Below are 27949 nucleotides of genomic sequence, written 5' to 3'. Positions count from 1 at the left end.
ACTGGAGAACTCGGGATCCCGTCCGCTCTCCCATAGATAAGCCAGTAAGGGTCGGACTAGTAGTTGGGTGGGTGACCACCAGCGAATCCCTGATGTTGTATGGTTTTTGGTGTTTCCATTTTAATGTGGCTCCATTCGCAGTTTTGGGTATCTGTGGTCCGCGCCATGTCGTGCCCATCAGGCCCAAGCTTCAATACCATTAAGAGTGACGTCCTATATCACGATTTGAATGCCTGCTGTATTTTGGATCTATGAGGTCTCTTTTAAATGCTGGCAGTCTGAAATGTAGACATGCCAATCGCGAAAGCCGGTTGAGCGGCCGCTATGTGCGGCCGCATGTGTTCAGTTGCCAATGCGATGATTTTTGACAGACTTCGGGTCAAATCTCCTCATTGACTCATGAGTCACTTGCTCCACACGAGAGGGATTCCTAAAATGAAGCTGGTTGAATCCGGGTCGCGTCATGCGACCGTTTCTGTTCCGATCACGGCATCGAACGATACTCCGTTAGGCGACCTTGAGTTGGCTAATCTCTGCTACCGAGCGCAGGTCGCGCATAAAATGGTATGTCCGGGTCCAGGTGATTTGAGCATGGAGTAGGAGAAGGAATACCGGCAGTACGCATCGCTTGAAGGAATCTTGGCAGTCGATCTCGCCTCATAGCCCATGTGCTACCCCCCCTGCTCGTGGCAGGAAGAACCACTGTCAGCCTTGCATGACCGCGGACGTTATTGTTGTGAGCACGAGTGCACTGGTAGTCTCATCGCCCACCGGATCGTCGTCGAATCTCAGACATTGCCGCCATCCCCACGACGGCACTTGTAGCGGCAGGCCGGTTATATGTGCACGCTGATGTCGATCACAGTCATTGATGCTCGGCTACCGTCCCACGGCTCTCCTCAGGTTGTACACTACAGTCCTCGCACCTGTGATATGAAGAGTAGATTGGGCTCATTGCCTGGCCTATGTTCATTGCTTCACGACATCTCTCGGAAGGTTCCTGCAATAGCCACGACGTCTCATGTCGTGAATCCTGATAATAAAGATAGGTAGGGAACTCTGCGGGGGGTCTGATCGGTTCCCAAAGAATGATCTCGGATCTGCTACATGCGCTGCATCTACCGAGGCGCTCAATATTCAAGATACGCCCTACGTTCAGAGACAACAGCACGAGTCGAGGCGTCTGCAGCCCTCTGCTACATCCATTCCTCCAACAATCCCTGTGGGATTCTCATAACCACGATGGGACGAACCATTCGACCATAATAATCAGCGACGGTAGACGCTGAAACTATTCGAGGGTCTGGCCAAGAAACGGCAGCTCAGCGTTCTGTGGACCGCATGATGTGTCGTTTCAAGAAGGCACACACGGTCGGGCCGTTTAGCTCGGCCGTGTAGATACAAAAGCAAGACGGACAAGTTCAATTGCGTGGAAAATGACAGTGAGACGGATGTTTTGCCCCCTCAGCCCGGCGGAGATGTGGTTTCCATGTGAGACCACTGACACTGACGGCTGAGCCTCCCCCACTCTCACAAGGTACATCTTATCGGCACGTGATGACGCTTCCCGCGCCCGATAAGGCAGCTCTTTCCGAAAAGTGTCCTTTATCGAGACACCTCGAGTGACACGACGACCCACGGCGGAGGGATACCAGACGGGACGATCACGACTCGACAGCTACACCCAGCTCTTGCAAACGCAGCACACGATTACGGCAGCGGGCACGATAAAGAAGCAAAACCTCTCTGACGCCTACCGACCATCCGATTGCATTCCCATCAGACACACACACACACACACATACACACCAAAGAAGAGGAAACCCCCCCCCCTCTCGCCAGCCCACCATGTCGGCCCTCACACACTTTGACGCCCTGCCGCTGCAGATGGACGCGCAGTCCAAGGCCATCTCGTCAGCGAGCTCGAACCGCGCGCTGACGACGGAGCTCGAGGCGCTGAACACGCTGCACCGGACGCTGCTGGGCCTCGAGACGCCGCACGGCATCCCGCCGCCGCCGGTGCCCGTGAACCCGAAGCGCAGCGCCGGCGTGGCCAAGCTGCGCGACAGCGGCAACGGCGAGTTCCGCAAGGGCAAGTTCCCCGAGGCCATCAAGTTCTACACGCTCGGCATCCAGATGGCGCTGCAGCGGCCGCCGTGGGAGCCCAACCAGCTCGTGCGCGAGGAGGTCGCCGGGCTCTACGCCAACCGCGCGCAGGCGCACATGGCGCTGACGCAGTGGGCCGAGGGCAGCGTCGACGCCGAGGCGAGCGTCGAGGCGCGCAAGGTCGGCAACGCCAAGGGCTGGTGGCGCCGCGGCCGCTGCCTGCAGGAGATGGGCCGCCTCGAGGAGGCGCGCGAGTGGGTGCGCCGCGGCCTCGGCATGGAGGGCGAGGAGGCCGAGCTCGTCGCGCTGCTGAGGGACATCGAGACGCGCATCGCCAAGGGCGTCAAGGCTTAGGTGGTTGATGCTTTCGAGGCGATGCAGTACCTCGCCACCCACGGAGTGCGTGTGGCTGTCAGACGGAGCAAGAGACTCAGGAGCCGGATGAGCACGAACGCTGAGCGAGCCAGGAGGCACCGTCCGCTCGGCAATGTCGGGCCTGGGAGAGCAGGAGTTTTCTAATTCGTTTTTTTGTATCGGATAGGATCAGTTTTCGCAATTGGGGGGTGCATGAGATACCTCGAGAGACGGACGAATGGCCGTTCACTGCGGACGATGAAGCATGGTTTGAAACGGCAGTCGCGTTGCACTTTTTTTTCGTTCTTTTCACGGACAGTCAGACAAACACTTCAGAACAGCAAGGCTCATGGTAGCTTCAGGTGTAGAATTTTTTTTTTGAAATCAAGACCCCGTGGCCAGCTGAGTAACCCAATGTAATGACGAGTGCCAATAAACCATGCCTCTGACCACCCTTTCCGGTATGCTGAGGACCGAACATCGCCGCGACTGTCTGCCAGCCAGTATACGGCGCCCACGAATCCGAGACGCGCGGAGCATCATACCTCCTCTACGGTCCGCCCTCCGAGTCTATTATCTCCCGCGAATTGACTGAGCGCAACACGGCATGTCCTATATCGTTTGCCTGACAAGCCGCCTTGTTCACGGGACCATCTCTTCAGCTCTCGACTCCGATTCACTCAGGTTTTGACGCAGTCGGCGTTGCTGAGCCTCTTCTGCCGCTTTCTGAGCCTCCTGTCTCTCTCTCTCTCTCTCTCTCTCTCTCTCCCTCTCGCTAGCTCTCTCTCCACGCCATTGAAAATCGTTTCAGTCCGTCGCTGTACGGCCGCTGTATTCAAGGTATCATTCGTATTCGTCCACGGCCTCGACCCCACGTTTTCTTCATGCAAAGAAACCCATGCTGATTGGGGAAAAAAAAGAGAAAAGGAATAGAGTGTCGTGGCGTTGCTCGTCTGCGGCACCTTAGATGGCCTGCTTCTCGCTCAGCTTCGCGGCGGGGGGTCGGCGCATGACGGCGTCCTGGCTGCTCATGCGCCTGTCGAGGGCGCGCTCGAGCTTGGCGCCGAGGGCGAGCTTGCTGAGGTTGGCGCTCTTCTCCTCGGACAGCTCGACACGTTGGGACGTCAGGGCCTTGTTCTCCATGCGGTCGAGGCCGGACTCGATGTCGCGCAGCTCGGCGTGGGCCGAGTCGGTGGTCAGGGACGGTGGGTGCCATGCTGTACGTGCTGTAGCGGACGGAGGTGCGGGCCTGGGCGTGTGTCAGAGGAAGAAGGGAAACAACGGCAATGGCAGAGACAATGTGGAAATGGAATCGTTGGCTGTGGTGGATGACGATTGTATATGTGCGCGTGACGAAGAGCAGCTGGACAGGACCGGGGATGAAGAGGAAGGAAAGGCCCTCATGATGAATCAGGGTGACATACCGAGGGCGCCATGATGGGCCGGGCGGATTCCAGGGAGGCAGGCATGTTGGCGGGAGTATGACGACGGTGCGCAGGTGTGAGGAATAAAAAAGTGTGGTCCTTGTCAAGAAGCGATCTTGGTCAAACCGGCTGCTGGGCAGACAAGAGCGGAGACAGACGATGTGACGGGGGGGTTTGAGTTGAAGGTTTAGAGGCGAGGCGAGGGGGAGGGGGGGGGGCCTTGTCGGAAATTGGGGGGCCGTCGTCTTTGTCTTGTCGTCAGGCTCGATGATAAGAAGAGCCGTGTGTGTTTCTGATTTCGAGCGTCGGTCGGTCGGAGGGGATCGATCGCGTTCGGAAATGGGGAGGCTTGAGCAAAGGGGAGTTGCGAAAGGGGCAAGACGAAAGGGGGGGGGCGATTGGTTTGGTTCGGTTCAGTTGATTATGAAGGAGGGAAGTATCGCAGGGGACGACAAGGGACGAGGGGAAGAAGGTACGTGCCGCGTGGTTCACGAGCAGGACCAGGAGCAGGCGCAGGCAGGTGCAGGACCACGAGCGGAAGGAATGCGTGTCTTGGGGAGAGTAAGTGGACGAAAGGGAGGAAGGAGGCACCTGGGATCTCCCATCTCAAACGTCTAGGCGGACCTCGACAGCCATGACCCCCGGTCACCGTCACCACCACACACTCTTCTGCCCTGTCTGGCTGTCTGGGACAGGCTTCTGAAGGGGACTCGCGCGGGTCCAGGCCAATCCCAGCGCGCAAGGCCTAAGCCACAGGGCCCCCCTTCAGGCCCCAGTTCGGCCCCTAAGCCCGCCCTGGCAGCCCAGAGTGCGGTCGGCGGACTCTCTCGCTCTCTCGCCCCTCCCCCCCTGTAGGCACCGGCAGCCCTCCAATCCGCGCCACGAGGAGTCTGGGTACCGTTCTATCACTGTGACAGCTTGGAACAGCGCGTGTCTGTTGCAGCAGGCAGTTGAGAGGTGAGTCGAGAGGCACCACAGGCAAGACGAGGAACAGGGCAGGACAGAACGAGGAACTGCTAGCTGGGGAGGCGCCGCCGCCGCTGCTGCATGCACCGCGTACGTCGTTCCTCTCCCATGCATCGTCATCCATCATACCGTCACATCCCATGTGGTTCGCGTGTTGAGGTGCCTCTCTGGGCATCTAATCTGCTGTCGGTCAAGCCGAGGTTCTGTCCTGGCTGGTTTGTACCTTTTTTTTTTTTTGTCCCAGGGTGGGAGTCATATGCAGATCACCTCGTGTCACGACCCAACAAACTGGCCATCCGACACGAAGCCAAGTAGCACACCCTACAGTCTGCTTGCCATCCCCTCCTAACCCCCATCTGCCAGGGTAATTTTCCTTCACTTTGCCAGAAGCTTAAGAAAAAGCATACAATGTCAGAGAACGACAGGGAAAATGAATAAAAACAACCAAAAAAAAAAGAAGAACCGAACTTCTCATTTCGCCCATGACGATCTGTTTCAGCCCAAGTCAACGACGCACCCCCAGCGCCTGTCAAAGACACGCAATCTAGAAACCCGCGTCGTGTTCCTCTGTCGGGGCCCCCCTCACTCTCCTTTTTGCTTGATGGACGAAGGAAAAGCTGCCGTTGCCGTTCCACCCCGACCACCACCACCCCCTCGCCTTTCTAGTCTCGATGCAGGCACTGACAAAGAGAGAAACCAGGGCCGTCGCTCGGCCACGCGTGGTGTCTGTCCCCCCTTTGCCCGCCGCGATGCGAGTGTCCTTGTACCTACCTACGTACATGTGGTTCCCAATGGGATCGGCAGCTGACGGGCGGATCTTTCCACGCGACACGCATCCAACGCTCTCCTCTGTTCTCGCTGCCCGCCTTCCTTCACACCGCGCTACTGGTCTACGGGGCACATGTGCTGACGGTCTAGCAGCCCTTTTGGCCCGCCCCCTCCTCCCACGTCCCTCCTTCGAAGCGTGCCGCCCACCAGTCTGTGGGCTCCGCCCGTGTCAGAGCGATCATGGGCTCGGTTTGGACCTTGGGTGAAAAACAACGTGCGCCTGTGTCCTCCTCGCTCCGCAGCATACATGACGGCAAAGCGAAACAAAACAAACTTCGGAACCAGCACAGAAAACCCCTTGAGAAACTGCAGAGAGGGTAGCATCAAAGTTTCACAGCAGAGAACCGAAAAGGACGACAAGAACAAGCTCTCGCCGCGCAGGACGGGAATGCATCCCCCTCGACCGCCAATGCAGGATAGGTGACTGGCCTGTCTGGTCTGGTCTGGTCTGGTGCAGCCCGGGGGGGGGGGGGGAAGGGAGAGGGGAGAGGGGAAACGGCTAGCGGCGCCCCCTGGGCGCTGCATGCTGCGACGTGGCGAAGCCGCATCCCTCATGCGCCGCGGTAGGTTGTAAGGGTGGCCACCATGCCCTTCTGCCATGTGGTCGTAGGCGACTGTCGGGGTCACCAAGAGAAGTAGAGTCAGGTAGCACTCGGCTGGCCTAGCACCACGAAACCACTGATAACGTGGCTGCCTGGAGGTGAGGACTGAGAGTCACAGAGGGGCCAAAGTGCGAGATCGGACAGCATAGTCCATGGCTACCGACCCGACCGTTCCCCTTGAATTGTGGTGCTGCCATAGGTCGGTTGTGCTCGTCAGCTCGTCATGTCTCCATCAGGCCATTTCTTCCGCACTAACGCACACCACGGCTACCGTCTCTAGCCTCCGAGAGGTCGCCGTGGTCATCTCAGTCAGCCTACCAAGGGAGATACCGGACCCTGGCCCTTGTGGGACCACTATTACCGCCACGATGATCCTCGCTTCCTCCATATGCCACCAGTCATTGTCGATAATTCAATGCAACACTACCTTTCAGCAAATGTCCTCGTCCTGCCCACAGTTACGTCGCCATTTAGGATACAATGTTGCTGCCAACATTTTCCGAATACGCCTCCATGCTCCTGACACCCGCACTGGCCCGCCCGTACATAGTGGTAGTACAATCACCATGAACCACAACCATCTCTCGCCTTAATGGACGCAGTGTTAGGGTACAAATGGCCGTGCTGTGTCGATAGAGTGCGTCGATGAAGAAAGACAAAGCTGGAAAAGACTCATATGCGATGGGATATGCGATGGAAAAATGGATCGTCATGAAAGCAGGTACACCATGTTATTCGCCTTCTATCATCATCTCATACCTCGACAGAAGCTCCACTTGGCTAGTTAGTAGTGCTTTGCCTGCCAGACCTGACCTGGGGACCAAGACTTGTCGAACATTTGGCTGATCCAAAAATACGGGTTCTCGTAATCCTCGGTCCCAATCTTGCCTATTAAAGAGTGAGTCTGTGTTCGTGTCCAGGCAGTGTCCAAGACATACCCTCGGCTTTCAACCGCGTCACACGCCTTTCTGAGTCGAGAATCAGTGTTCGTTGTGACGGCGACACACTTCCATTCTCGAGAATCTCTTCGAGGGTGAGCGCCTTGTCCTCGCCCTTGGCATTGCTGCGGCCCTTGTAGTAATCCCAATGACAGAGCATAAGAACGGCGCCATGCTGTAGATTTTCGATAAAAGGGGGCATGTCGTAGCGAAGTCGATTGTTGTGACGCTTTGCGTAGCCGTGACGGTCTTGACAGGTCAAAGTGACCACATGGAGCAGAATGTATGTAGTCATGTAAACTGTGAAAAACGGCTCGCGCCGAGGCGACTGCGTGAGTTTTTCCAGCCCTTTGAGTACCTTGGCACGCAGCTGCCGCAGCACGTAGATGGGATTCAGCCTGTCAAACTGGGCAACGACCATCTTGGGAGTGGGGGCCTTGTTAGGTTGGGGATATGCCGGGTCCGTTTCAGGCATGATGCCGAGTTTGTCCTCACTGGAAATCCAAGAAGACCCAAGCGTGATTTCTGGCTGGACGTTAGGGGCGAGCCGGGGAGATAAGGGAACGGCAGACAGAGGAATGGACACGTACGAGTAGCGAACCAAAGCTTGAAAACATTCTCGAGAAGCTCTCGTTCCTGAGGAGGTAGATCCTGTGGCTAGGTCAACCAACTTGCACGCAGACGAAGTGAACTTGCTCGTGGATACTCACCGAAGAGTGGGTGTGCGCCATGGCCTCGCTATAGTGCCGCGAGATGATGTCGTCTTGTCCTTTCCGCTTCCAGTACTGTCGCCAGGCCTGTTCAGCATGTTCCGAGACGTAATCCTTGAAGTATTGTACGGTTTTGGAGAGGTTTGCCAGAGCGTACGGGGCAATCTCGTGTCGTCTTGCTTTGCTGGCTGTGTACCATTCGCGATGGACTCTGTCGCCTTCTCGAGGGTGAAATTTGCGTACTTGCAGCCGGATTGGGAAGCCGACGGGGCAAATATCCTGCATCATGTCGATGTGTTGAATCAACGGGCCATCCCAATCGTTGACATCAGTCACTCGTGATCCGTCCCAGCGCTGGGTGTAATTTAAGGAGCCTGCCGGACGGTACAATATAATATCGGTCAGTTTGGAGCGCATGCAATGAACGGGCCGGGTTGTCTTCCGCGAAGTTGTATCAACACTGAGACAGGTCATGCAGTCGCCATGAGGATCGTTGGGGTTCTCGACACACTGTCACGGTTGGTCAGTCTTGTATCGTGTGCTGCAATTGGCGCCTTGGGCCTGAACGGTTCTTACTCGTATCCGCTGGGTTCGGCATCGAACACATGCCTTTCGTCTTCGAGTGTCCGCCGTCTGTTTTCGCTTCTCATCGTCGAAACAACCTCTAGACTTCTTGTCTGCGTGGTTGGCATCCGGGTCTTCGGCAGCGTCGGGATCATTGTCATCATCATTTGCTGGCGCCAAAGCGATCCGGAAATGCATATCTCTATACTCGAGAGGAGCCTCTTCTGGCTTGACCATGTATGGAAACTCATCCACCCAGTTGTCGTTGGTCGTTGGTGGGTTCGCAGGTCCAAAGGTGGGCCCATGTACCGGTACGTTGCCGACATGTTCGACGGACGCCAGGGACGAGCCGCTCCAGTCCAACGCAGCTGCCTGTTGCTCGCTCTGCCGGATGGAGACGCCATCTCTCGCGCGTGTGCCGTCAAGTGAGATCAGGGTCATGGTGTTGCTAGGAGTGGGATGGGTGAGCTGGTGCTGAGGGTGGCCGTGACTCTCGTCGAGAGACAGGCTGTCCGCGATCGGGGAACGGAAGATTTGCTGGTCAAGGCCCAGCAGATCAGTCTGGTCTTGTAGGAACGGCGAGAAAAACCACGGCTGCTCACCGCTGGTCGCCAACGCCGCAGGGGGCACGGCAGGGGATGGACGTGGATAAGCGGGCTGGCACCGTGTCGTCACCAGTCCCAGGGCTGTGGGTGTGGACGAATCGCCGGTGATGGAGCTAGAGCCGGAAGCAAACCGCTGGCCGTGTCGAGTCAAACCCCGAACGTGTTGGAGGGCGTGGGGAGCAGCCGACTCGACAGACGAGGCCCAAGATGCCGGGTCCTCGACGTCCATGGACCAGTCAGGGCATACGACAGGGCTGGCAGGCAGGCCATGGTAGTGGTAGTGAGAGGCCGGGCGGCTTTGATCCGAGGCCAGGGGTCGGTTGGCGACACCGCCAACACGGTCATGGTCGTGATTGTGGTTGTGGCCGAGATGGTGGTTGTGTGCATGGGCGACTGCTCGTCCCTGGTCCCCGTCCTTGAGCGGCCATAGTTCTTGGGGGCGGCTATGGTTGGGCTGCGGCTGTCGTCCGGGTGCGCAAGGGTCGGTCGGACCCAGCGCAGTGGTTGCCGGGATCGCCTGGGTCGATCCTGCCGTGTAAGCGGAGTTCGAGGCGGGCACCAGGCCAGAGACAGGTGCACTACTAGCGCCCCACTCGGAAGGAGACCGGTGAGCCCGGGGAGGCCGGTCAGCAGGGAAGGAGCTGACGGTTCGTGATGGAGAGGTGAGGTCGTGGCGTACCACAGCCTGGTGGGCAAGAGCACTGGGCACCCAGTCGGGGCTGGCTCTGACGGCGGTGACAAATTTTTGTTCCTGTTGCCGTTGCCAACTGTGTGGAAGATTCGAGACGTTGTATGAGTCGTGCCTGCCGCTGTGATGTGTGCCGGCAATGGTTCTGGGCTCGTGCCTGCTTCCGTCGGATGGCATGAAAAATACCAGAGGAGAAGGAGCCATCCCGTGGTGTTGCGTTTGTGGCCAAGATGCCGCCGGTGATGCGGACACAAACTCAGATCCAGGTGCGCCTGCCGCATGTCCAGAAGGCTCGTGTGCCATCGTCATGATCGGCTGCTCCTGCCTTGGCTTCAAGGGCGGATCCGTCTCGCAGCTCGTCGCTGCACATGCCCATGGCTCCTTGCTCCATGACAATGGCGATTGTTCTGAAGGTGGTGACGGCGCTCTTGGCGATGGTGGCCTCGTTGACAAACCCCCGGCCGCATCCAGGTTGATCGCCGTCCACTGGCCGTTGGCGGGATGCGAAACGCTGGCGGAAATACCGTTGTTTCCAGCATGATTCCCGGCCCAATTCCCATTGTTGTTGGGAGCAATGGTCGCAGTCCTTGCAGGTTCGGCATGCGACCATTGTTGTTGGTCGTCCGACCCTATAGGACACCATCCCTGCTGTGATTGCAGCCCCACGGTCGCATCGCCTTTGCTCGTCTCACCGGTCGAAAACCGCGCTCGGTGGCTGGATAGCTGGTGCTGCTGGTGCTGGCCTGAAAACCAGCTTTTTGCGTCTGCCACGCCAAGCTGAGCAGTCGCTGCTACTGTTGCTGCTGATGCTGTTGCTGCTGTACCAGTACGACGCTTCCTCTTCAGAACGGGCGCCTGTCGCGGAATGGTCGTCAATACATCAGCCCACCAGGACGCGCTGCGCCGCCAGAGATGGGAGTTCAGTGCGCGCCGTTTGTCGCCCGTCTGCCCATCGATCGACCAACGGAGCTTGCCGTGCAGAAATGTAGGGTGTGATCAGTATTCCTGCCGGCGCGATCCTTTGTTGTGTCGACACTCTCAATGCCTGATTTGTGACAGTCGGAATGGGAACGGAGGCAATGCTGCGCTTGCAACACAGGAGGGACCGTCGGCGCGCGACGCGCAGCTGGCATCGGGACGGAACGCGACTAAGAAAAAAGTACACACTCACCAGGGTTGCGGGCAGCGCTCCCAAAGGTCTTCCGTTCCATGCCCCTGGTGAAGCGCCCGATGGCATCCTCGACCGGCTCCGTCTTTCAGCTGTCGCGAGGGGGGTTGCAACCTGCATCGGGGAATCGTGCAAATCAACTTAGATGGCGACCCTGTCGTGGCCGGTGACGGTGTACCGGCTTGGAAAACTGGACAGCTGGAAACGAGCGCCCTGCGCTGATGGCGAACAGACCGGCGACCTGTTGCGCGCGCGAGCATGCACTGATTTGCTCAGATGTCGAACGACGACGCGCAAGTTGAGTGCTGATGATGAGACTTGGGGATGGGCCCCAAGACGATGACAGATTTGTCCTGCGCTGATGCTGACTCCCCCCCTTCTCTGGCCGCACCGCCCGCGCACCTTCAGCTTGACTCTGCGCAAAAGGGAGATGAGGGCTGAGCGGGGGAGTCGGGGGTGGGCCAGGCCAGGCCAGACCGGGCAACAACCCAGTTGCCTCTTTTCTCTCACGCCCCGCTGACGCTGGCCAACTTTCACTGAGCTGCTCACCCTCATGAAGCTCCCGCCGTTTCCCACGAATCGAGGTATGGAGCGGTGAAGCGCCGTTGTTGACTTTGCGCGTGTTGAGTGATCGTTCTGATTCTCGCAGATCTGATTTCCACTTGCAACATTGCCTCTCGATCGTCAGGAACAAGTCGAAGGGAGAGGAGAAAGACTACGGTGGTGTCAACTGGCTCTCGAGGCCGGAGCGAACGCAGCGAACAGTACCAACCAGGAAGGTGAGGTGAGTCGCACAATAAAAGGCTGTCTTGCCAAGTGGCGAGTTGAAGTCGACTCTGTGAGTGAAAGCTTACCCACAGTGTCCTTTTCACCTATTCGACGGCTCAGAGTGCCCAGTCAGCCTGACGCTTGCACACAAGTATACTCGCTCATCAATTTCGCGACCCAGGACCATCACAGCGCCTGGTCTCAAGGCTGACATGAAAGCTGCACGTGAGTGGAATCACAGTCACGTGTAGAGTGCTATCGACATCGCCAGCTGTTACACAGCTGTCGCCTGTGAAAACCCCTGTTCTGGAGTTGGAATGGGCGTCTGTCTTCGTGCCACGAGGGGAAACACTTTAACATGGAGCCTCTGGCGTTTATGATGTTCCTGATCATCGCCTAGAACCTGGGCCCTCGATCCTAGACCCCAACCTCTTTGCGCGTTATTTGTAGCCTCGAGCCATCAGCCCTCTTCGCCCTGTTGGGTGTCGCGCACAGAGCCTAGAAGCGCGCTCGCTCGCTGTACGCGTCAGACAAATTTGATGTACTGGTGACCGACCTGGCTTGGACTGCCGCTGGATGGAGCGTGGGCTGCCAAGCTTGTCAATGCAGGGGCAGAAGGGGTTATCTGACAGGCCATATGGATACCATTGAAACTCTAACTATCATCAGTCCCTCTTGCGGGCTCACCGAGAGGAGTACATGGTCCCAATCGGCTGCTAGCCCGGCCCTAGTGTTGGCGCACCCGAAACCATGTTTAAGTTTCTTCATATACATGCCCATCCTGCAGGATCAAAGCATCGGCATTGAGAACTCGTTCGAGTCAGTGGTCGGTCCGGGACACGGGAGCCCAAGAGAGCACTGCGATCCTCGACCTGGTCTAGGCCGCCAATTCCTGACTCCAGATTCCCCGTGGGGGGTCTTCACTCACCTTGGATGATCTATCGCTCCCAGACGATAAGTTGGGGAACCGCGTGAAAGATCATCCATCAGATTCTCTCAACCCGAAATGGAGCCACCACGATCACCCTTGGAGGCGAGAACGCCATCAAGCCCCAACGGCCCCACCTTGTGCCTCGCGGTAGGAGTGGGGGAAACGTTCCGATCTGGCATCGGCATCCCTAATCACCACCATCAGGTCGCCAAACCCGCGAGCCCTCAGCTACAATGCTGTAAGAGATGCGCCGTTTCCGTGATGTAGTCACTAAATGATCATGTACCTACAGTACAACCAATTCAACCACACATGGTGTTAGACAATTGCCGGCCGGACAGTTGGCCAAGAACGGCCTTCCCATCATTCCAATGCCTACCTTGTCCCATCCTGGTCGTATTGCAACAGCCGAAATCATATCGACGACACCTTCGTATCGTCAATCGGCCTGTCATCCTGATCTGACGACTTACTAAACCTGGCCGACTTCAGCCACCCGAAAGTACGCGGGTCCACAAGCCATTGACGACGGACTGGTCCGGACAAACGCCCCTGGTAGGAAGCCTAGTGGCGCGCATCCTGTACATGGCACATTGACCACAAATACCATGGCACCCTAGTCGCCAGGCCCATCTTCCGAAGCTCCGTCACGTCACACGTACCCACGATTCTCCTGACGGGCCTCGACCTCTGCTCTCTAGCAGCTTAGATTCTGGCCACAACACACGCACATCCCCTCCCGAGCTAAGCTCCGACGATGGTCACTCCTGACAAGGGCCGGGGGTCTTTTCCGCGATCTTGTCGCCATCTTTCGCCGGGGAACACCAGCTGCCCATCCGTCCTATCCCACTACACCACAATGGGCGAGAAACCCCCTCCTTCACCTCGATTCGCTTGTACCCGGCAACCTTGATACAACGCTTCTTTCCGCCTCTGCAGGGCTATAGCTCATCATGGCGTGCGGGAACCATCCGCGGCGAAACAATCGATTCATCGGTGTGCCACGCTGCCCAGGCCCTGAACATCCCAAGTTGTTTAAATAGAGAGCCCTCAGCATGGATTCCTACTTCACCTCCTCTCGAGGCCTTAGTGACCTCAATCGCATTCTTAAATTCTGCCTCAGACCGGTGGCAAGTCGTGCGCTTCAAAACCAGTCTCGAATTACTAGGCTAAGGCCATCGTCATCAACATGACGATCTCTTCGGCTCTCACTTCCCCCACACGCGAACGAAAGCCCATTGGAGGACCTCTGGCGTGGCACCAGGACAGCTTTTCTGATCCATCAGTCTACACTATTGATCTAGCGAAAGACAGGCTCCATATTGACAATGCTCTTGAGTACCTACTCGGTAAGCCCTGTTCAGTCATGAAGGTCGGGTTCGTCTCGCTGACCACAGATGAGTAAAGACTTAGGTCTCGACCCTGAGGAAATTGACCACACTCGATTCCCCTTGCCTTCGAGCGTTGTCGACAAGCTTCAGCAATGTGCGCATACCATCCATGAGGGTGTTGGCTTCTGTGTGCTTCGCGGCGCCACTTCATGCTACTCTGTCGAGGATAGTGTGACTGTCTTATTAGGCATTACATCCTACATAGGTGACCAAAGAGGCCTCCAGAACAAGCAGGGACACATGTTGTCGCACATTACCGAATCCAAGGGATGGAAGGTTCCTCGCAAAGAGAGGCATGGAATACACTCAAACGCCTCATTGCCATTTCACACAGACATGGGAACAGACATTATCGCTCTTCATGTTCGCGGCTGCTCTGCTGAAGGAGGCAATACATATGTCTCTTCAGCGTCATCGGTCTTCAACGATCTTCTTTCCTGCCCCGGCGCTCTTCAGACCTTGCTGGAACCCAATTGGCCGATCCAAATTTCTAAAAGACAGGCCCGAACTACCTGCGTGGTCAGATCATTATTGGAACCAGAATGGCCTGCAGCTCCCTGCCGATACATCCAGGCGCCTCTCTTAACGTTCCATCAGGGACGACTACTGGTCAGCGTTGACCCAGCTCGGCTAGGACCCCAGTCCTCGCCCCGTGGCTCAGATAAGGTGCCGGTCCCAGATCTGAGCTTTGATCAGAGGGCAGCACTCGACGCCTTGAAAGCAGCCTGTCACAGAAATCGAGTCCGCATTGAAGCTCAGCCTGGAGATATCATCCTCATCAATAACTGGGCGCTCTTGCACAGTCGGGACGCATATTTAGACACTGAATTACACACACGTCACCTTGTCAGACTGTGGCTGCGGAATTCCAAATTGGGCTGGTCCATCCCTACGAGTATGTCTGTTCCTTGGCAGACTGCCTACGGCGATGACCCAGTTGACCGAATCTTCCCCGTGGTACCCACGGACGTATACCCTACACTAAAGTATACGGCCGGTTCAGCTGCATTTGTCCTTGAGGATAGTGATGGGGAATGATGGTGCTCCTTTCTTTAGCTACTCTACTTTTGCTCTCTCTCTCTATTTTGTCTCACTTTCAATCACTCTTTCCTCAAAGCAACGACGAGGTTCCCCCCCTGTATTCAACAGGTACGAACTGATTAACTTAGTAGGATGCACATATGGCGGAGGACGCTTGAGAAATACAGTCGCGCTGAAAAATGGGTTTGTGGAAATGTACTTTCTTGCGATTGGCGCATTGTTGCACATGTAAATGCTGTCAGACTCTTGGGCTCCGTCCTAGCAGATGAATGATGTCGCTTCATGCCATTTTGGGCACCTGTGTGCATCTATATCCAGACCATGACAGGCGGGACGGCCCTCGTTTCAGGCAGGTTTAGGGTATGTCATACCCGAAATCTGACAGTTACAATGAAGCGAGATACTGCCGTCAAGTGCTTATAGCAGGCTCGGAGACGGCACCCGTAATTGTGCCAAGGTTGTCATGTTCCACGAAGCCCTGCCTGGAAGGTCTCCCAACAATGACCATCAAATAACATCAGAGAGAAATGAACCCGCCTCGAGCCATAGAAATCTGTTTTCGGACCTATCCTCATCATTGACTGCCGACAAGGAGCCCAGAGTACTCACCGATTGGTGGGCTTTCCACAGAATGGGTGTGGACTGTGAGCGACGTGATGATGTGCATCCCCTGCCTGCTGAAGAAACCCACCCCCTCCACTTCTCCCCTCCATACATTCACTCCAGCTACTTGCATCAAGCTCCTGCATGCGAGCTCTGACCTTGCAGACTTGACATATGCGCGGAAGGGGCGGGGGTTGCCCAGTGTGACAGCCTATAAGGACGAGTCTGTTCACCAGGCTGCCGACGGACTTGTCAATGTTTGGTAGCGCCTTGTGGGCACTCATACCCTAGGGAGACCGGTGAATCTCCCTGCTGTCTCTGAGAGAGGGGCGCGATTGGAGGCGCCTGACACTATCTCCCTGGAAAAGCTACCGAGTCTTTTCCCATGCCTCCGTATTGTAATTGGACCTTGCAGAGGGTTGACAGGACTGACTGCCGGACTCCTGTCCACTTTGCGTGATCGCTAATGAGTCGGCTGATGGGGCCCTGGTGTCATGAAAAGACACAATGGTATGTACCAGACAAAGCTGTGGTGCGACGCCATAACCCGGCGGGGATATTGTGTGCTAGGAGTGGAGGGCAGCTCCAGCTGGCCCGCCCGGGCGATGACCCCCTCCCTTTCCAGGGGCGTCTTTGGTCTTCACTGGGCTGCAGAGGGTCATCTCGCCTGATGGTGTTGTGGACTGACTCCCCTGACGCTGGGTTGTGCTTTCTCCTAAGGCCCTCTCCGGCTTGGCCTCCAATCGTCTTTGTGTTGTGTCGATATGGAGAGGGTTCCGAATGGCAGGGCATCGTCATCATAATTCTCGGCTCTGGCGACCGACTCGCTTCGTTGTGAGTCTTCCATCCGGGCTGTGACCTAACGCGGCCGATGAAACCTGTCTTGGAGCTCCAGGCGAGACTGAAGCTTGGCTTGCACTGTCGGTCAAGAGCATCACCAACGGCAGGCGCACGGTGGTATGTTTTGATCTAATCCCCATTTGTGATGACATGGGGTGTTGCGAGAGCGGCCGCGGAACAGAATGGCGTGGCACAAGGTCCAAACGCTTGACTGCAAACGGGAAAAGGCAGGTATGGTTGGATGAGTGTTCCGATCCCAGAAGCACTGGAAGGGGCCTTCACCTATGGCACTCGGAACATGAGATGTTAGGTACTGTTGTGATCGCCGGGTGTTCATACATTCATATTGCTCAAGCGTTGGTACTGAGTTTTTTTTGTCTTGCTACGAGGAGATGGTTGCATTGTGACTCGAGCTGCATCTCCATGTCTCGCTACTCATGTGGGTTGAGCAGCAAATTCGACCACATCAGCTGAAGCAATCAAGGTTGATGGCAAGCTGATGCCTGGGCACTTTTCCAAAGATTTTCATTACGCGTCATGCTGCTGCGATGCCACGTCTCCCTTGATGGCTGGACGGGCGCTAGATGTTGCGTGCCTTGATTGAAGTAAACCTCCTCATCGTGTGAGTCCTACATCGATGACCAACTGGCTGTTCGTCTGTAAGATTTTCTGTTATCAGTGATACCCCTCACGAGACCATCATGAACTTGTCTGATGGTTCTGCAATTTCGAATCATTTTGGCTATTCCGGCCTCTCATTGGCGGCAACGTCGGACCTTCAGACGCCTCCCAGCGCCAGACCACACGACGAGGCGCACAGAAAGGGGGTGCTTTTGTCTTGCGTAGGGGCTCAACTCAAGGATGAGGTGTTTGGACTGCTGATCTGCATCTGCACGGCCAGTGTTGAGCTGCCACGTCTGGAAAAGTGTTCGCTTCACGTGGGCTCTCTCGCCCTTTCGAGTTTGACAGGCTCTGGACGCTTCCATTGGCATGTGCCTTCCTATCAGAAGAAGATGAGTGGGACAAGAGCAGCTGCGAGTCATCAGCATCACTTCTTATTCGAATGGAGCTGCAGCATTGCGTATGAGCGTCAATCAGGTTCGTTCCTCAACAGACGAGTCAGAGCATGGCTGTCAGGGGCGAAGACTCGAGACAGCCGCGGCTTGGGAGAGCAGTCCGACAGGCGCCAATTCTCGGTCCTCGTCAAGTCTGTCTACTTTCAGCTTTGTAGGCCATATGATCGTTTGCGGAGCAGGAGCGAGAGCGAGGAAGGTTTCCGCTCGCATCTCATCTCAACAGTGGCTCGTGGAAATGAAGCTTCCGCGCCATTACTTGAGTAGACTAGCGACCCCCTTTGTTCCCCTTATGAGCTGGTTGACAATCCACCATGACAACCACGGCCTTTTCCTCGTTTCGGGCCGAGCTCGTCTCGGGCGAACTCAGGTGTCCGCCAAGCCGTTATATCACCCGGCGCCCCTCTGGCTTTCTGCGTTGTCGCCATACTCTCCACGGCGCAGGCCTGTTGGATGAAAAGATTTGTGGGCACGATCGCAGGGAGGCTCGCTGAGCGTGCATACGCCAGTCTATCACCGTTGACTGAAGTCTCACCCCGACAGATAATCCAACGAGCGAGACTTTTAAGCGACCCAGTAGATTGATGGGAGTCCTCAGGGGTGGAAGCATTGGAAGTCTTGCGTTCCATTCACAGGTACTGGCCAGTCCGCTCATGTGGGACTATGATGCAACGTCAATGTGGTCAAAGAGTTTCAATACTGGCCTGAGAATGTCGCGCAGGCGGGGGAGCGAACTTGGCGTCCATCCACCACTTTCCTACCGGCATGATTGGAAGATGGGTTGGGTGATCATAGGATCCCCGCTGGATTCGCCTGAGTACATAGTATCTCTCACCAACACGATCATATTTTTTTTTTTGGTTGCCGGCGAAATGTGAGACCTGACTGTCATATATACATCCCAGGGATTGGCACAGGTACAGGTGTGAATCACCAGAATGTCTTTGATTGTTTGCACATGTCTAATTATGACATGATATATAATAAAGTTTGACGTGGATACGGTAAAAAGATTGTCGTCTGACAGGCTCTCGAGGCATGTGGCAGCGGCATAGCTGTCAACTTGAATTCCTCTACTTCATCCCGCCCGTTGTCGGCCCGCCCCACGTGATGTCGCAGATGGCTCGCATCTTTCTCCCTTCGAGGATTTCTTTACCCTCTCTCCCTTGCCGCATAGTGACAGCTGAGGTATGGGGTTGGCGGCGTTAATAAAATGACTTGTGGCGTATTTGTCGGCGCCTGCTGTTTGTCTGGTAAGCAGTAGCTTCGATAGGTCCAGCCACAGGCTTTGGAGTGGAGGTGTAGGCCTGTCTCCGCTGAGTTTTCGCTCAAGGCCTCCAGCAACACGCAAGACAGAGGGCCAAGGACTACAAAGATCGAGTTGTAGCTCGTGAACATCCATAGCATGTCCATCGAGCTTATCTTTTGCTAAATCTCTAACCACAACCAGTGCTAGTGGATGACGCTTTATTGTGGGTATGCTCGCTCAGAGTCCTTAAGGCCGCTATCTGTGTTGATGCCGCACGTATTCCTTTCCAGAAAATAGCCAGCCCTAGACCTGCGTTCGGGGTAGTCCCCCAACCGCCGGATCATGGTCCGAATTTGTCACCCCTCGAACTTTGACCAGCACTGAATCGCATACTGACCCTACCAGGACTACTTCTCAAGATACGCAAAAGACAATCGCATGGCGTCTGTTTAGCCAGCGTGTCGCATGTTGCGTTCGCGGAAACAAGATATTTTGCATGGGGACCAAGCCACCGCTCGCTTTGGAACTAACAGTTGGCCTGCGGTTTACGGAATCGACGCATGCACGCTGCATGTCAACTACAAGTGTACTTCCTGCTTGTCAGAAGGTTTCAACTGCTGCAAGATCATGCAACTGCATCCTCGTTTAGTAGCCTCTAGACGCCGTATTTGAGTACCTCCTCAAGCCGTCGGCTTTGTCCTCTCCATCATCCGCCAGTTCGCCCGCATATGCGCCGGCATAGATTGGTGCTGGCCAGTCTCTGTGACATAACCATGCACGAGCCCTGGCGAGCTGCTGATTCGTGTCAACGAGGTTTTTCTATGCTCAAGCTTGACTCCATTCCAAACGACGAGTGTCGGGGGCTGGGGAATTGGAAAACCGTCATTCTTACAGACGAACGATCAGCTTCACGCTTCAACTTGTCATCGTAGTGCATGGGTGTAATTCAAGCTCACCAATATATGGCTTTTGCTACTAAGTTTTGCCTGTTTCAGCCTTGTTAGCTGAAATCAATAGCAAAATCGTAGCATCAGCCCAGTAGCAGGCTCACAGGTGTCCAGACCATTCATGCACGGACGATTGTTCAAACCCCTGAACCCACTTAACCATCTGGCCCGGATCTGTCAGTTTCTGCGTGAAATGACGTGATCAATGGCAAGAACCGCACTGCTGTCAGCCAGGAGTCGGCCTGGATAGCCTCCAATTCGAGCCCGTTTGTCGATACGATGAACGAACTTAAAGCGAAGCCCCTTTGCACAATCTCCAATCCCGATTGGGAAGCCATAGGTATGCTATCCGTAGTGCTGTCTAGCCACCTCGGAGCCCACCAGGCCAGCGACCACCGGCGAAGTCGCTCATCAGCAGTGGTTCACGTCAGTCAACCTTGCGAAGCGGAACCTGATGTCGGCTGACTACTGCCCCTCCTGGACGCCGATGAGTTAGTTAGGCCTGAATTGCTTCTGAAGGACAGATGACAGTGCATAGCTGCGTAAAAACATGCTCGGCATAGTCGGCCCCATTCCGCATTGATGGATACGGGCGCGTGCGTATCACGAATGCGGTTCAGCTACTTTCCGCATGGGCTATAAATGGCTCTCTGTACGAAACCGACATGCAATGGCATCTGTGGTACCAGTACCGAAAACGCATTTTTCAAAGCTCAAACGTCTGGTAGAAAGCCGCCTTTTCAGTATTTCAGCGGTGCAGTAGGGTCGGTTTGACTGCATAGCCCGTCATTCTCGCCCTTTGACGTTAGCTGACGGCCAATAATGAGAATTTTCGAAATAATAGTGTTTTCGTTGGCGTGATTTGTATGAGACATACTGTTTAGCACTGCGGAAGGGCCTCCTGCATTCATGCGCTCGAACATCGACATGCGACGGGAAAAGTTTAAAGTCCACCAGCTTAGGAAACATGTGACAAAGCAGCCACTCTACCTTTCACGACGACCTCGAAGATATCCTTCAACAGTGTCGTGAAAGGCATGGAACGGGTCTACCTCATTCCCCCATGACCGGTAAGGAGCACAAACATCATCGGATGAACAGCGATCCGGCGCTACATACACTCTGTGTCGCCTTCCAGAAGCCTAGTAGAGCTTTACATTGGGATCCATCCCTTCGATTGCTCTTCTTTTGGCATTTTTAGCCTCAGTTTTCTTCGCAAATGGCCACTCTGCAACGATGCTCTCACAAGCCATCATGTGATTTCATGAGCTTTCCACTCTCAAGCTCAGCCGAGGAAGCGGAGGTAGCGGAGTCAGATGTCTTATCCCTGTGTATCCATGTCTCGGCCATGTGTTTGTGACTCGGGGGATGTAAGAATACGGGTGTGTTGACACAGGCAGTGTCCACGAACATGCGAACGCCACGTGCTTCCCTAGCCCTCTCAGAGCCGGCATGGGAGACCATCATTCAGTTTGACAATGGCGGCCAATTATCGAAGCCAACCAGATGTCAACAGCGTGGCCCGCCCGAGCATGGTTGCAACAGCTTGAGGAAGGAGATCGGGCTCCGGATCGCGATCACAGACTCGGGATGGCCTTCAGCTGGACCACCTCGCCATCCCCCGGAGCGTGAAATGTCGGAATGTATTCATGTTGTAGTGCTGCCGATTCTCAGGGTTCACAGAGTTAACTGAGCCTTCTTCGTATCAAGGAAACCATACTATGATTGCATTAAGATATAAAACCAAGCGTCTTCCCCATGCCACGAGCAATCTCCGAGAATCGACGCTCGTACGGACTACGCTTCTAAAAGGTTACGGCGGAGCAGATATAATAATTGCCCCTGAAAAAACCCACCCCATGGTCTCAAGTTCAGGTACGACTGAAGCCACGGCTCAAAAAATTACAGGTGAGGCAACTTCTTTCACCCTTCAAGCCACTGTAAGCCTGATGGAAAAACAAAGGCAAAAATTCAAATCCGTCTTTTCAAGGCGTCAAGAACAAAATCCAGTTTTTGTAAAGGTCTTCGCGACGTACTCGCCTATTGGAAGCCGGCCTGAAGACGATTCAGGGGCCGAAACAATATTTGACCGAGTAACCGAACGTGGCGCGAAAACGGCGGCTCGGTTTCCAAGATTGCCAGCACGAAACTGTCCCGCAAAAGCCGCTCCAAAGCGTGATCATGTGCACCTATTACTACCTTCACCATCATCATGTCTCCCCTTGTCGCCGGGCTATCGACTATGTGGTTCACTACGAATTCTGCCCCGACGCAGTCTGGGACTCAGAAGGCAAGAACGGAATTCCATGCGATTGCTCGTTCTATGACCAAGCCCAGTCTGTGGACTACTCGAACCCCTGCGCTACATCAGGGTGTCTTGTGTCACCAGACTGTAGTTCGGGCACCTGTCGCCTGCAGGATCTTGGAGGACGTTGGACATGCTGCCAGTGCCAGAGAGGTAACAATGTGCTGCGATGGTGTGGTCATAAGATGAGAAAGAGTCCTGACACATTCTGCTACCATCGAGCCTGTGAAGGCTGCACTCAAGATACCCGAGAGTGAGGTTCTCGAGGGTATGAAAATCGTATGTCAAGATGCAACAATGGGTAGTTTAAAGGGCTCTCGGCGTCAAGCAGCCGGGCTTGGCAAATGTCAGGCCAGCTTTAAGCAATGCAAGGGTTCAAAGAGTAACTTCATCCGGCACATCTCAGCTGACAAGGATTAGTTTACTCAACATGAGAATCAGGAGGTAAGGTAGAAGCCATCAGTGGCTCTGCAGCTGATTGAGTCAGGGGTTCAGGGGCTCACGCATCAGAAGCTGTTCATATGCTGCTACGCGATGGCTTGTCAGCCAACACCAGCCAAGACACAGCGAAAAGAAATTCTAGATGAGGAAGAATATTGAACTGAGAAACTGTCACACAAAGCCCCTCGCGTGTTGCAAAGTCTTACTCGCCCGAAGCAGCTGGTCGAGGCATCTAGGTCGCCGACCAACGGCGCCACACAAGCCATCCAATTACATCGTAAAAGCACTTCCAGTAACCCAACACATTCAGTTTGTGCAAGTCATAGTTAGGCAAAAATTTCGATAGCTCAATGTCGTTTCCTGGGCGAATAACGTATGAATCTTCGCCCCTCTCGTTTCAGGCCATAGCTCGCGCACCCTCCTCTGTGGTGATCGCTCCGTCAACTTTCGTAAGCTCCCAGGTCATCTTTATCAGTCAGACACCACCCAAGCATGCAAAAGTTGAGACTTGGCAGTTGTATGCCACGTTTTCTTCCCAATATTACCGCATCCGATTTGCTTCTGTTGGATAAAAACAGCATCAGAAGGGTGTTTTCCCGAAGCACTAGCTAGCCACATTGACCGAGAGATTTCGGGCTCTTTCAGAATGGAGGACAGAAGCAGAATCAGCTATTATCTGATTCGACAGCCGGACCACATACGGTTACGGAGTCGCTGGTTCAAGGTGTTTTCAAGAGAAATACGATAAGTGGCATTGTGCTTGACCGCAGGTAGCCTGAGCCATCTAGTTTGCCTTTTAAGAAGACCAGGCTCGTCTGAATGCTCAATCCGTTTCTTTGCTTGACCGCGTTCTACACCAAGTGCTTCCGCTCTACTGGATGAATCATTGTACACTTTCAGACCGCTTCAAAGAAACCTAACTGGTACGCTAATTCGTTTCTGGTGTCTTCTCTATGACATACCCAGTAACCTGAAGTCTACCATTTATTTACTTATCACCGATATCTTTCTGCAGAAAACTCATGATATTCCGAACATGTGCAACCAAACAACCTACAAACTCCCATGCGAGCATGTTTGCACTCGAATTCACTACTGCGCCTCAGCACCGAAGAAAATCTCCTCGACCGGACGCGGAACTTGCAAAAACGTAACCTACCATAATGTTCCCTACGCGCCACCTCAGGATTTGGAATCGCACTCAACCCTCCAGTGCCCACTAAAAACATGCCCATACGAAGCACGGAACAGGTGCTGGAACTGCTGCTGGTGCGGCAAGGGCTGGAACATGAAAGGCAGGTGCAGTTGCATTATGATCAGCGAGGGCAATGAGTATCACTGTGAGCATATTTGCTGCTCGGCCTGTACTGCGGCCCCCTTGGACTGCTAGAGATTTGCTAGATTGAACAAGATACTTCGTAGAATGGAAGCTTGGCACATGAATTCTACGAAATGGTTTGTAGTGATAGCCAACGTCCAATCTCTTTCCCAATGGCGAACCCGGGCAATTCATTAATAATCTCAAGAGCCTCAATCAATCCATACTCTACGCGGAATCAAACCGTGACTGATGGTAGAACAGGTGCCAGAGGAGTTTCTTGGTTAGCACCGCCTGCCGAACGAGAAACTGGAAGCCACATCGCGAGTATCAAGGCTGAATTATCGAAGACAGGGCGAGGGCGTAAATTCGAAGGGATGAGGGAGCCAAACGAAGGCTGAGATTTGAGTTCTTCCAAGGCTTCGTGAACAGACTCAGTGGTCAAGACCTCTGGTTTCTTCATAATCGTGAGAATTCCAATCAACTTAGCGTCTGGCTGGTAGAGAAGCCAGATACCTGCAGCTCCTCGAGCCTTGGAAGCTTTTCGGAGGCTCGGATAAACGCCCTGAAGCTCTTCCTCGACATTGTCTCCGTCGTACTCCCATCGTTGAAAGCGGGTGAAACCATGAGTTTCGGGCAAAAAGAACTGGCAGGCACCCGAAACACGCCAGATCCAACGGTCAACCTTCTGAAATATGTTTGAGGACCAGAACTTTTGTGGTGGGTCGCCCGTCTCTAAGACGTTCGTCGTCCAGTCGTCATAGTCTAAGGCATCGTCCCAGGTGTTGAATAGATAGCGTCCGCCAACAACTGCCTGACCGGTGACACTGTGAGGCTGGTAGGGTACATACTTGATGTACATGCCCTTCCGAGTGTCCATTTGTCGACGCGCAAACTCTTGCTGACTGACGGCAGTAGTGAGATCAATGCCGTTGGCCAGAATAATGTCAGAGGTAAAAGCAGCCTGAGCAGCGATTTCGCCAACTTGGTATCCTTCGATTACGGACATTGTGCTGTTGAGTATGATATTGGAGTTTTCAGAGGTTGTTTGTGATCTTGTCGAAGACTGCTCCAGCTTTGAACAAAATGTTTACTGCGGAAAAGCCAGGAGCGGAGGAGGCCATGCTCTTCATAAAGGAAAACTTTTTAGACCGTCACTGTAAGCACTGTCATCTCACGTCAGGCCACATTGGAGCTGACATTGTGAGCTAGTAGTCGCTCGTCTCCCTCCAGCACAGCTGAGTACTTAAGGTTCAGTTGGCCAAATTTCATGAACCGGACGGCTGAGCTTAGCCCTCTCTCTCTCTCTCTTCTCCCGATCACGTTGATTGTACATCATGGGAACTTGAGGTCTTTTGCAATCTGTGCAAGCATTGAACAATCTACTGGAAGCTCATAACAACAATGCAGCCGCGAATGACGACCCTCCCAAAATTCACTCGTGACTGCAATCCATGTCCAGCGGAATCTAGGCGAACCGCCGGAAGCTGGTCAACAAGACGCAAGAACTAGACGCTAAATTGGCGAGGATCCCATCCGATGCATGTCGCTTCCCCGCAGCTGACCACTTGTGTTGCAAATGGAGGATATGGCCCATGGCGGAATTTGATTCGGCAGCGAAAGCTCCACGCCTCCATGTGGGCTGATGGTCAACGGCCGAGTCTACATTATTCAGAACCAAGAAGTATCAAGCATACTGGACTTGGCAAGGCTACCGTTCCACCCTATCATCCACACTTGGCTAGCCCATCGTATTGCTGGGGTGACATGGTAGCAGACCACAGATCGACCAGTGTCGCTTGTGTCGCTGGATCTACAACCGTTAACTTAAGTCGCTAGAGGCGTTGAGTGCCGATAATAGGTGAAGCTCTCCAGCCAGGCCTGTCCTCTCTTTGTCTCAAGATCGAACGGCTCACTCTCAAAATACACTGAACCGCTGACTGAGGGCATAGAAACGATTCCACTCTTGTGTGACAGCGCGCACTTTCGCTCCGCGAACTAGCCAGTTGGACAATATATCGACGTTGCACGGAAGATGCGGGCAGCCACCGGGGATGAGGTTCCAGATGAGCGGGCGTCAGCATTTTCCTCTTCAGCTCTAGCCACGTCCGGACGCCAAGTGCGTCGCACAAAGATTGTCTGCTTACGGTCCATTTGCTTACCGAAGTTGGGGAGGAGGCGGGGAGATGTTTTAGATACGTGAACTACGAGACCCGGATACTGTGGTCACTCATGTTTCTCAATGGCCTTCGGCGCAGCGCCGGGTGGAGGACGTCTTCGCACAAGGCCAATATCGAAACCCGAGACATTGATAGCCTTTCTGGTCTGCTGGGTCCAGGAGATGCATCGAGGAGGGAACTTGGGCCACTAGGTCCTGCATAGATCATTCCCGTCAGAGCGAAAAACTGCACTGTACTCGATGAGAGAGGAAAGACAGCGAGATCGGCTCTTACCTCCTCGATCATGTCGGAGATGGTTGGCGTGCTTTGCATATTGAGATGAGGTCGGGGGCGTGTAGGAGGCTGTTGTTTTGGCCGGGGATTGGCCTCATCTGTGATGAAGGATGACAATCATGGGAATAGTGATCGAGAATGCCCATCTGAGCTGATATGCTTTCGGTCTTGAAGAATCATTCTACAGAACTATTCGGCCACCAATTTCTTTATAAGATTGGTCGAGATCGCTGTTAAAGAATTGAACGGTTTTGTAGCAGATTCTCTTCGTTGGCATAGTCCTCTAGCACGTTCTGCAGCAGCTGCTTGACCAGTATACCATCCTCATTTATCGTCAGGCTGCAAGTACAGAAGCGGCGTCATCCTGAACTTGCTTCTCTTACCTACAACCCGACGAGAAGTTAATCACACGACAACCGCCAAGATGTGTCATGGACATCCTCGCCATCACCCTTGCTCCCACACCTCGGTCAACTGGCATTATTGCCCAGCGGCTATCATCGACCTCGACACTGGCATCGAGACACCATGCTCGCACCTAAGCTACGCTGCAGCGCAGCCATCAAACACAGACTGTGCATTACAAAATTGCCACTACAAGGCCATGGGCGGAAGTTGGTCATGCTGCCAGTGCCAGCAAACATCCAACAAGCTTGGGTGGTGCACCAACATCATCTGGAAGACGTCGGACGACCCAGTCAACGTCCCAAGAGCAGCGTATCGACAGGAGCCTTGTGCTCATGGATGTTGCGAGAGATGCAGCAGATCCAGTGAGCCATCCCTGACTCCCCATCTGAAGTATTAAAGGAATGCGTGCCCAGGACTGACGTGCCATGGTTTCAGCTGCCACATGCGCCACCTCGCCCGGAATGACATTCCCCGAATTGCGCAAGGGGACGGCGAGCCGCAAGTTCGGCTTCATCCGGCGCCGCGATCGTCGCACCGGCGTGGGTCGGCGTTCTCCCTCCTCGGAGGGTTCCCGCCCGTCAGCGAAGAGGAAACAGAGCTTGAAGCCGCCGGTTCCGAGGCGTCAGGGTATGGCTCGTCGACAGCGCCTACAAAATCGCAGTGCTCGAGAACTTCGTCTTCGTCTACGAGCGCGAGCAGCGTCGCGTCCTCACACTACGAGGAACTTGACAGGGGTCTCGTCGGGGTGGCGGCTGGGCAACGGAAGCATAGAAGCTCGGGGTCCTCGGGGAAGGGACACGTGGGGAAGAAACACAAGACTCGGGCCTGTTAGTGAACGGCCCGGTCTGCTTTTGACTTGATTACGCTGGTGGCTCAGAAATCAGGGGACTGAAATAGTCCTCTCTTCTTTGGAAGATGCTGGCATCGGGAGTTCGGAGATGTGTCTATCCAGGGAGTGTCGTTCTGAATGCTTCTGAGTGAGCTTTTTTTTTCTCGACGAAAAACCCATGTATCAATCGATGCACAGCTGTGGTAAAACTGTCCCATGTGGGACCAGAGACAAGCCCTTGCTGAGTGGGTGTGCCGTCTGGGACGAGTTGATTCGTTCTGTTTGTTGGAATGTACAAAACACTGAAAGACATCGTGGCTAAACTGTTGGGAATGAGACTTGGCCCTGGATGCCAGAGAACCAACTGCAGAACGCTAGATCGAATAACCCTGCATGACG

General features: G+C 54.6%; 9 protein-coding genes across 9 annotated transcripts; 4 read left to right on the top strand and 5 right to left on the bottom strand.

Annotated features, from left to right (window-relative positions):
* Positions 1-1848: 1848 nt before the first annotated feature.
* VDBG_09071 (translocation protein sec72) lies at positions 1849-2460 on the top strand (the record flags this gene model as incomplete). The annotated part of the gene is made up of 1 exon (XM_003000530.1): positions 1849-2460. One exon carries the CDS (start codon positions 1849-1851, stop codon positions 2458-2460), a length of 612 nt encoding a protein of 203 aa, XP_003000576.1.
* Positions 2461-3423: 963 nt separating this feature from the next.
* Positions 3424-3929, bottom strand: VDBG_09070 (conserved hypothetical protein; the record flags this gene model as incomplete). The annotated part of the gene is made up of 2 exons (XM_003000529.1): positions 3424-3686; positions 3881-3929. 2 exons carry the CDS (start codon positions 3927-3929, stop codon positions 3424-3426), a joined length of 312 nt encoding a protein of 103 aa, XP_003000575.1.
* A 2903-nt stretch (positions 3930-6832) lies between these two features.
* VDBG_09069 (conserved hypothetical protein) lies at positions 6833-9326 on the bottom strand (the record flags this gene model as incomplete). Its single annotated transcript, XM_003000528.1, has 4 exons — positions 6833-7168; positions 7219-7747; positions 7929-8438; positions 8505-9326. 4 exons carry the CDS (start codon positions 9324-9326, stop codon positions 7065-7067), a joined length of 1965 nt encoding a protein of 654 aa, XP_003000574.1.
* Positions 9327-10041: 715 nt separating this feature from the next.
* On the bottom strand, positions 10042-10395 carry VDBG_09068 (predicted protein; the record flags this gene model as incomplete). The annotated part of the gene is made up of 1 exon (XM_003000527.1): positions 10042-10395. The coding sequence occupies one exon, from the start codon at positions 10393-10395 to the stop codon at positions 10042-10044; it is 354 nt and encodes a 117-aa protein (XP_003000573.1).
* A 2143-nt stretch (positions 10396-12538) lies between these two features.
* On the bottom strand, positions 12539-13362 carry VDBG_09067 (hypothetical protein; the record flags this gene model as incomplete). Its single annotated transcript, XM_003000526.1, has 1 exon — positions 12539-13362. One exon carries the CDS (start codon positions 12829-12831, stop codon positions 12718-12720), a length of 114 nt encoding a protein of 37 aa, XP_003000572.1.
* Positions 13363-13841: 479 nt separating this feature from the next.
* Positions 13842-15803, top strand: VDBG_09066 (taurine catabolism dioxygenase TauD; the record flags this gene model as incomplete). Its single annotated transcript, XM_003000525.1, has 2 exons — positions 13842-14001; positions 14060-15803. 2 exons carry the CDS (start codon positions 13842-13844, stop codon positions 15079-15081), a joined length of 1182 nt encoding a protein of 393 aa, XP_003000571.1.
* A 6205-nt stretch (positions 15804-22008) lies between these two features.
* On the top strand, positions 22009-22290 carry VDBG_09065 (conserved hypothetical protein; the record flags this gene model as incomplete). The annotated part of the gene is made up of 1 exon (XM_003000524.1): positions 22009-22290. The coding sequence occupies one exon, from the start codon at positions 22009-22011 to the stop codon at positions 22288-22290; it is 282 nt and encodes a 93-aa protein (XP_003000570.1).
* A 1632-nt stretch (positions 22291-23922) lies between these two features.
* Positions 23923-24869, bottom strand: VDBG_09064 (conserved hypothetical protein; the record flags this gene model as incomplete). The annotated part of the gene is made up of 1 exon (XM_003000523.1): positions 23923-24869. The coding sequence occupies one exon, from the start codon at positions 24867-24869 to the stop codon at positions 24099-24101; it is 771 nt and encodes a 256-aa protein (XP_003000569.1).
* A 1972-nt stretch (positions 24870-26841) lies between these two features.
* VDBG_09063 (conserved hypothetical protein) lies at positions 26842-27553 on the top strand (the record flags this gene model as incomplete). The annotated part of the gene is made up of 2 exons (XM_003000522.1): positions 26842-27083; positions 27157-27553. The coding sequence occupies 2 exons, from the start codon at positions 26842-26844 to the stop codon at positions 27551-27553; spliced, it is 639 nt and encodes a 212-aa protein (XP_003000568.1).
* Between the last annotated feature and the right edge of the window lie 396 nt (positions 27554-27949).

Source organism: Verticillium alfalfae, genomic scaffold, assembly GCF_000150825.1.
Source record: "Verticillium alfalfae VaMs.102 supercont1.14 genomic scaffold, whole genome shotgun sequence".
NCBI classification, from domain to species: domain Eukaryota; kingdom Fungi; phylum Ascomycota; class Sordariomycetes; order Glomerellales; family Plectosphaerellaceae; genus Verticillium; species Verticillium alfalfae.
Note: the sequence above shows the minus strand (reverse complement) of the source record. Positions and strands in the feature narration are given on the sequence as shown.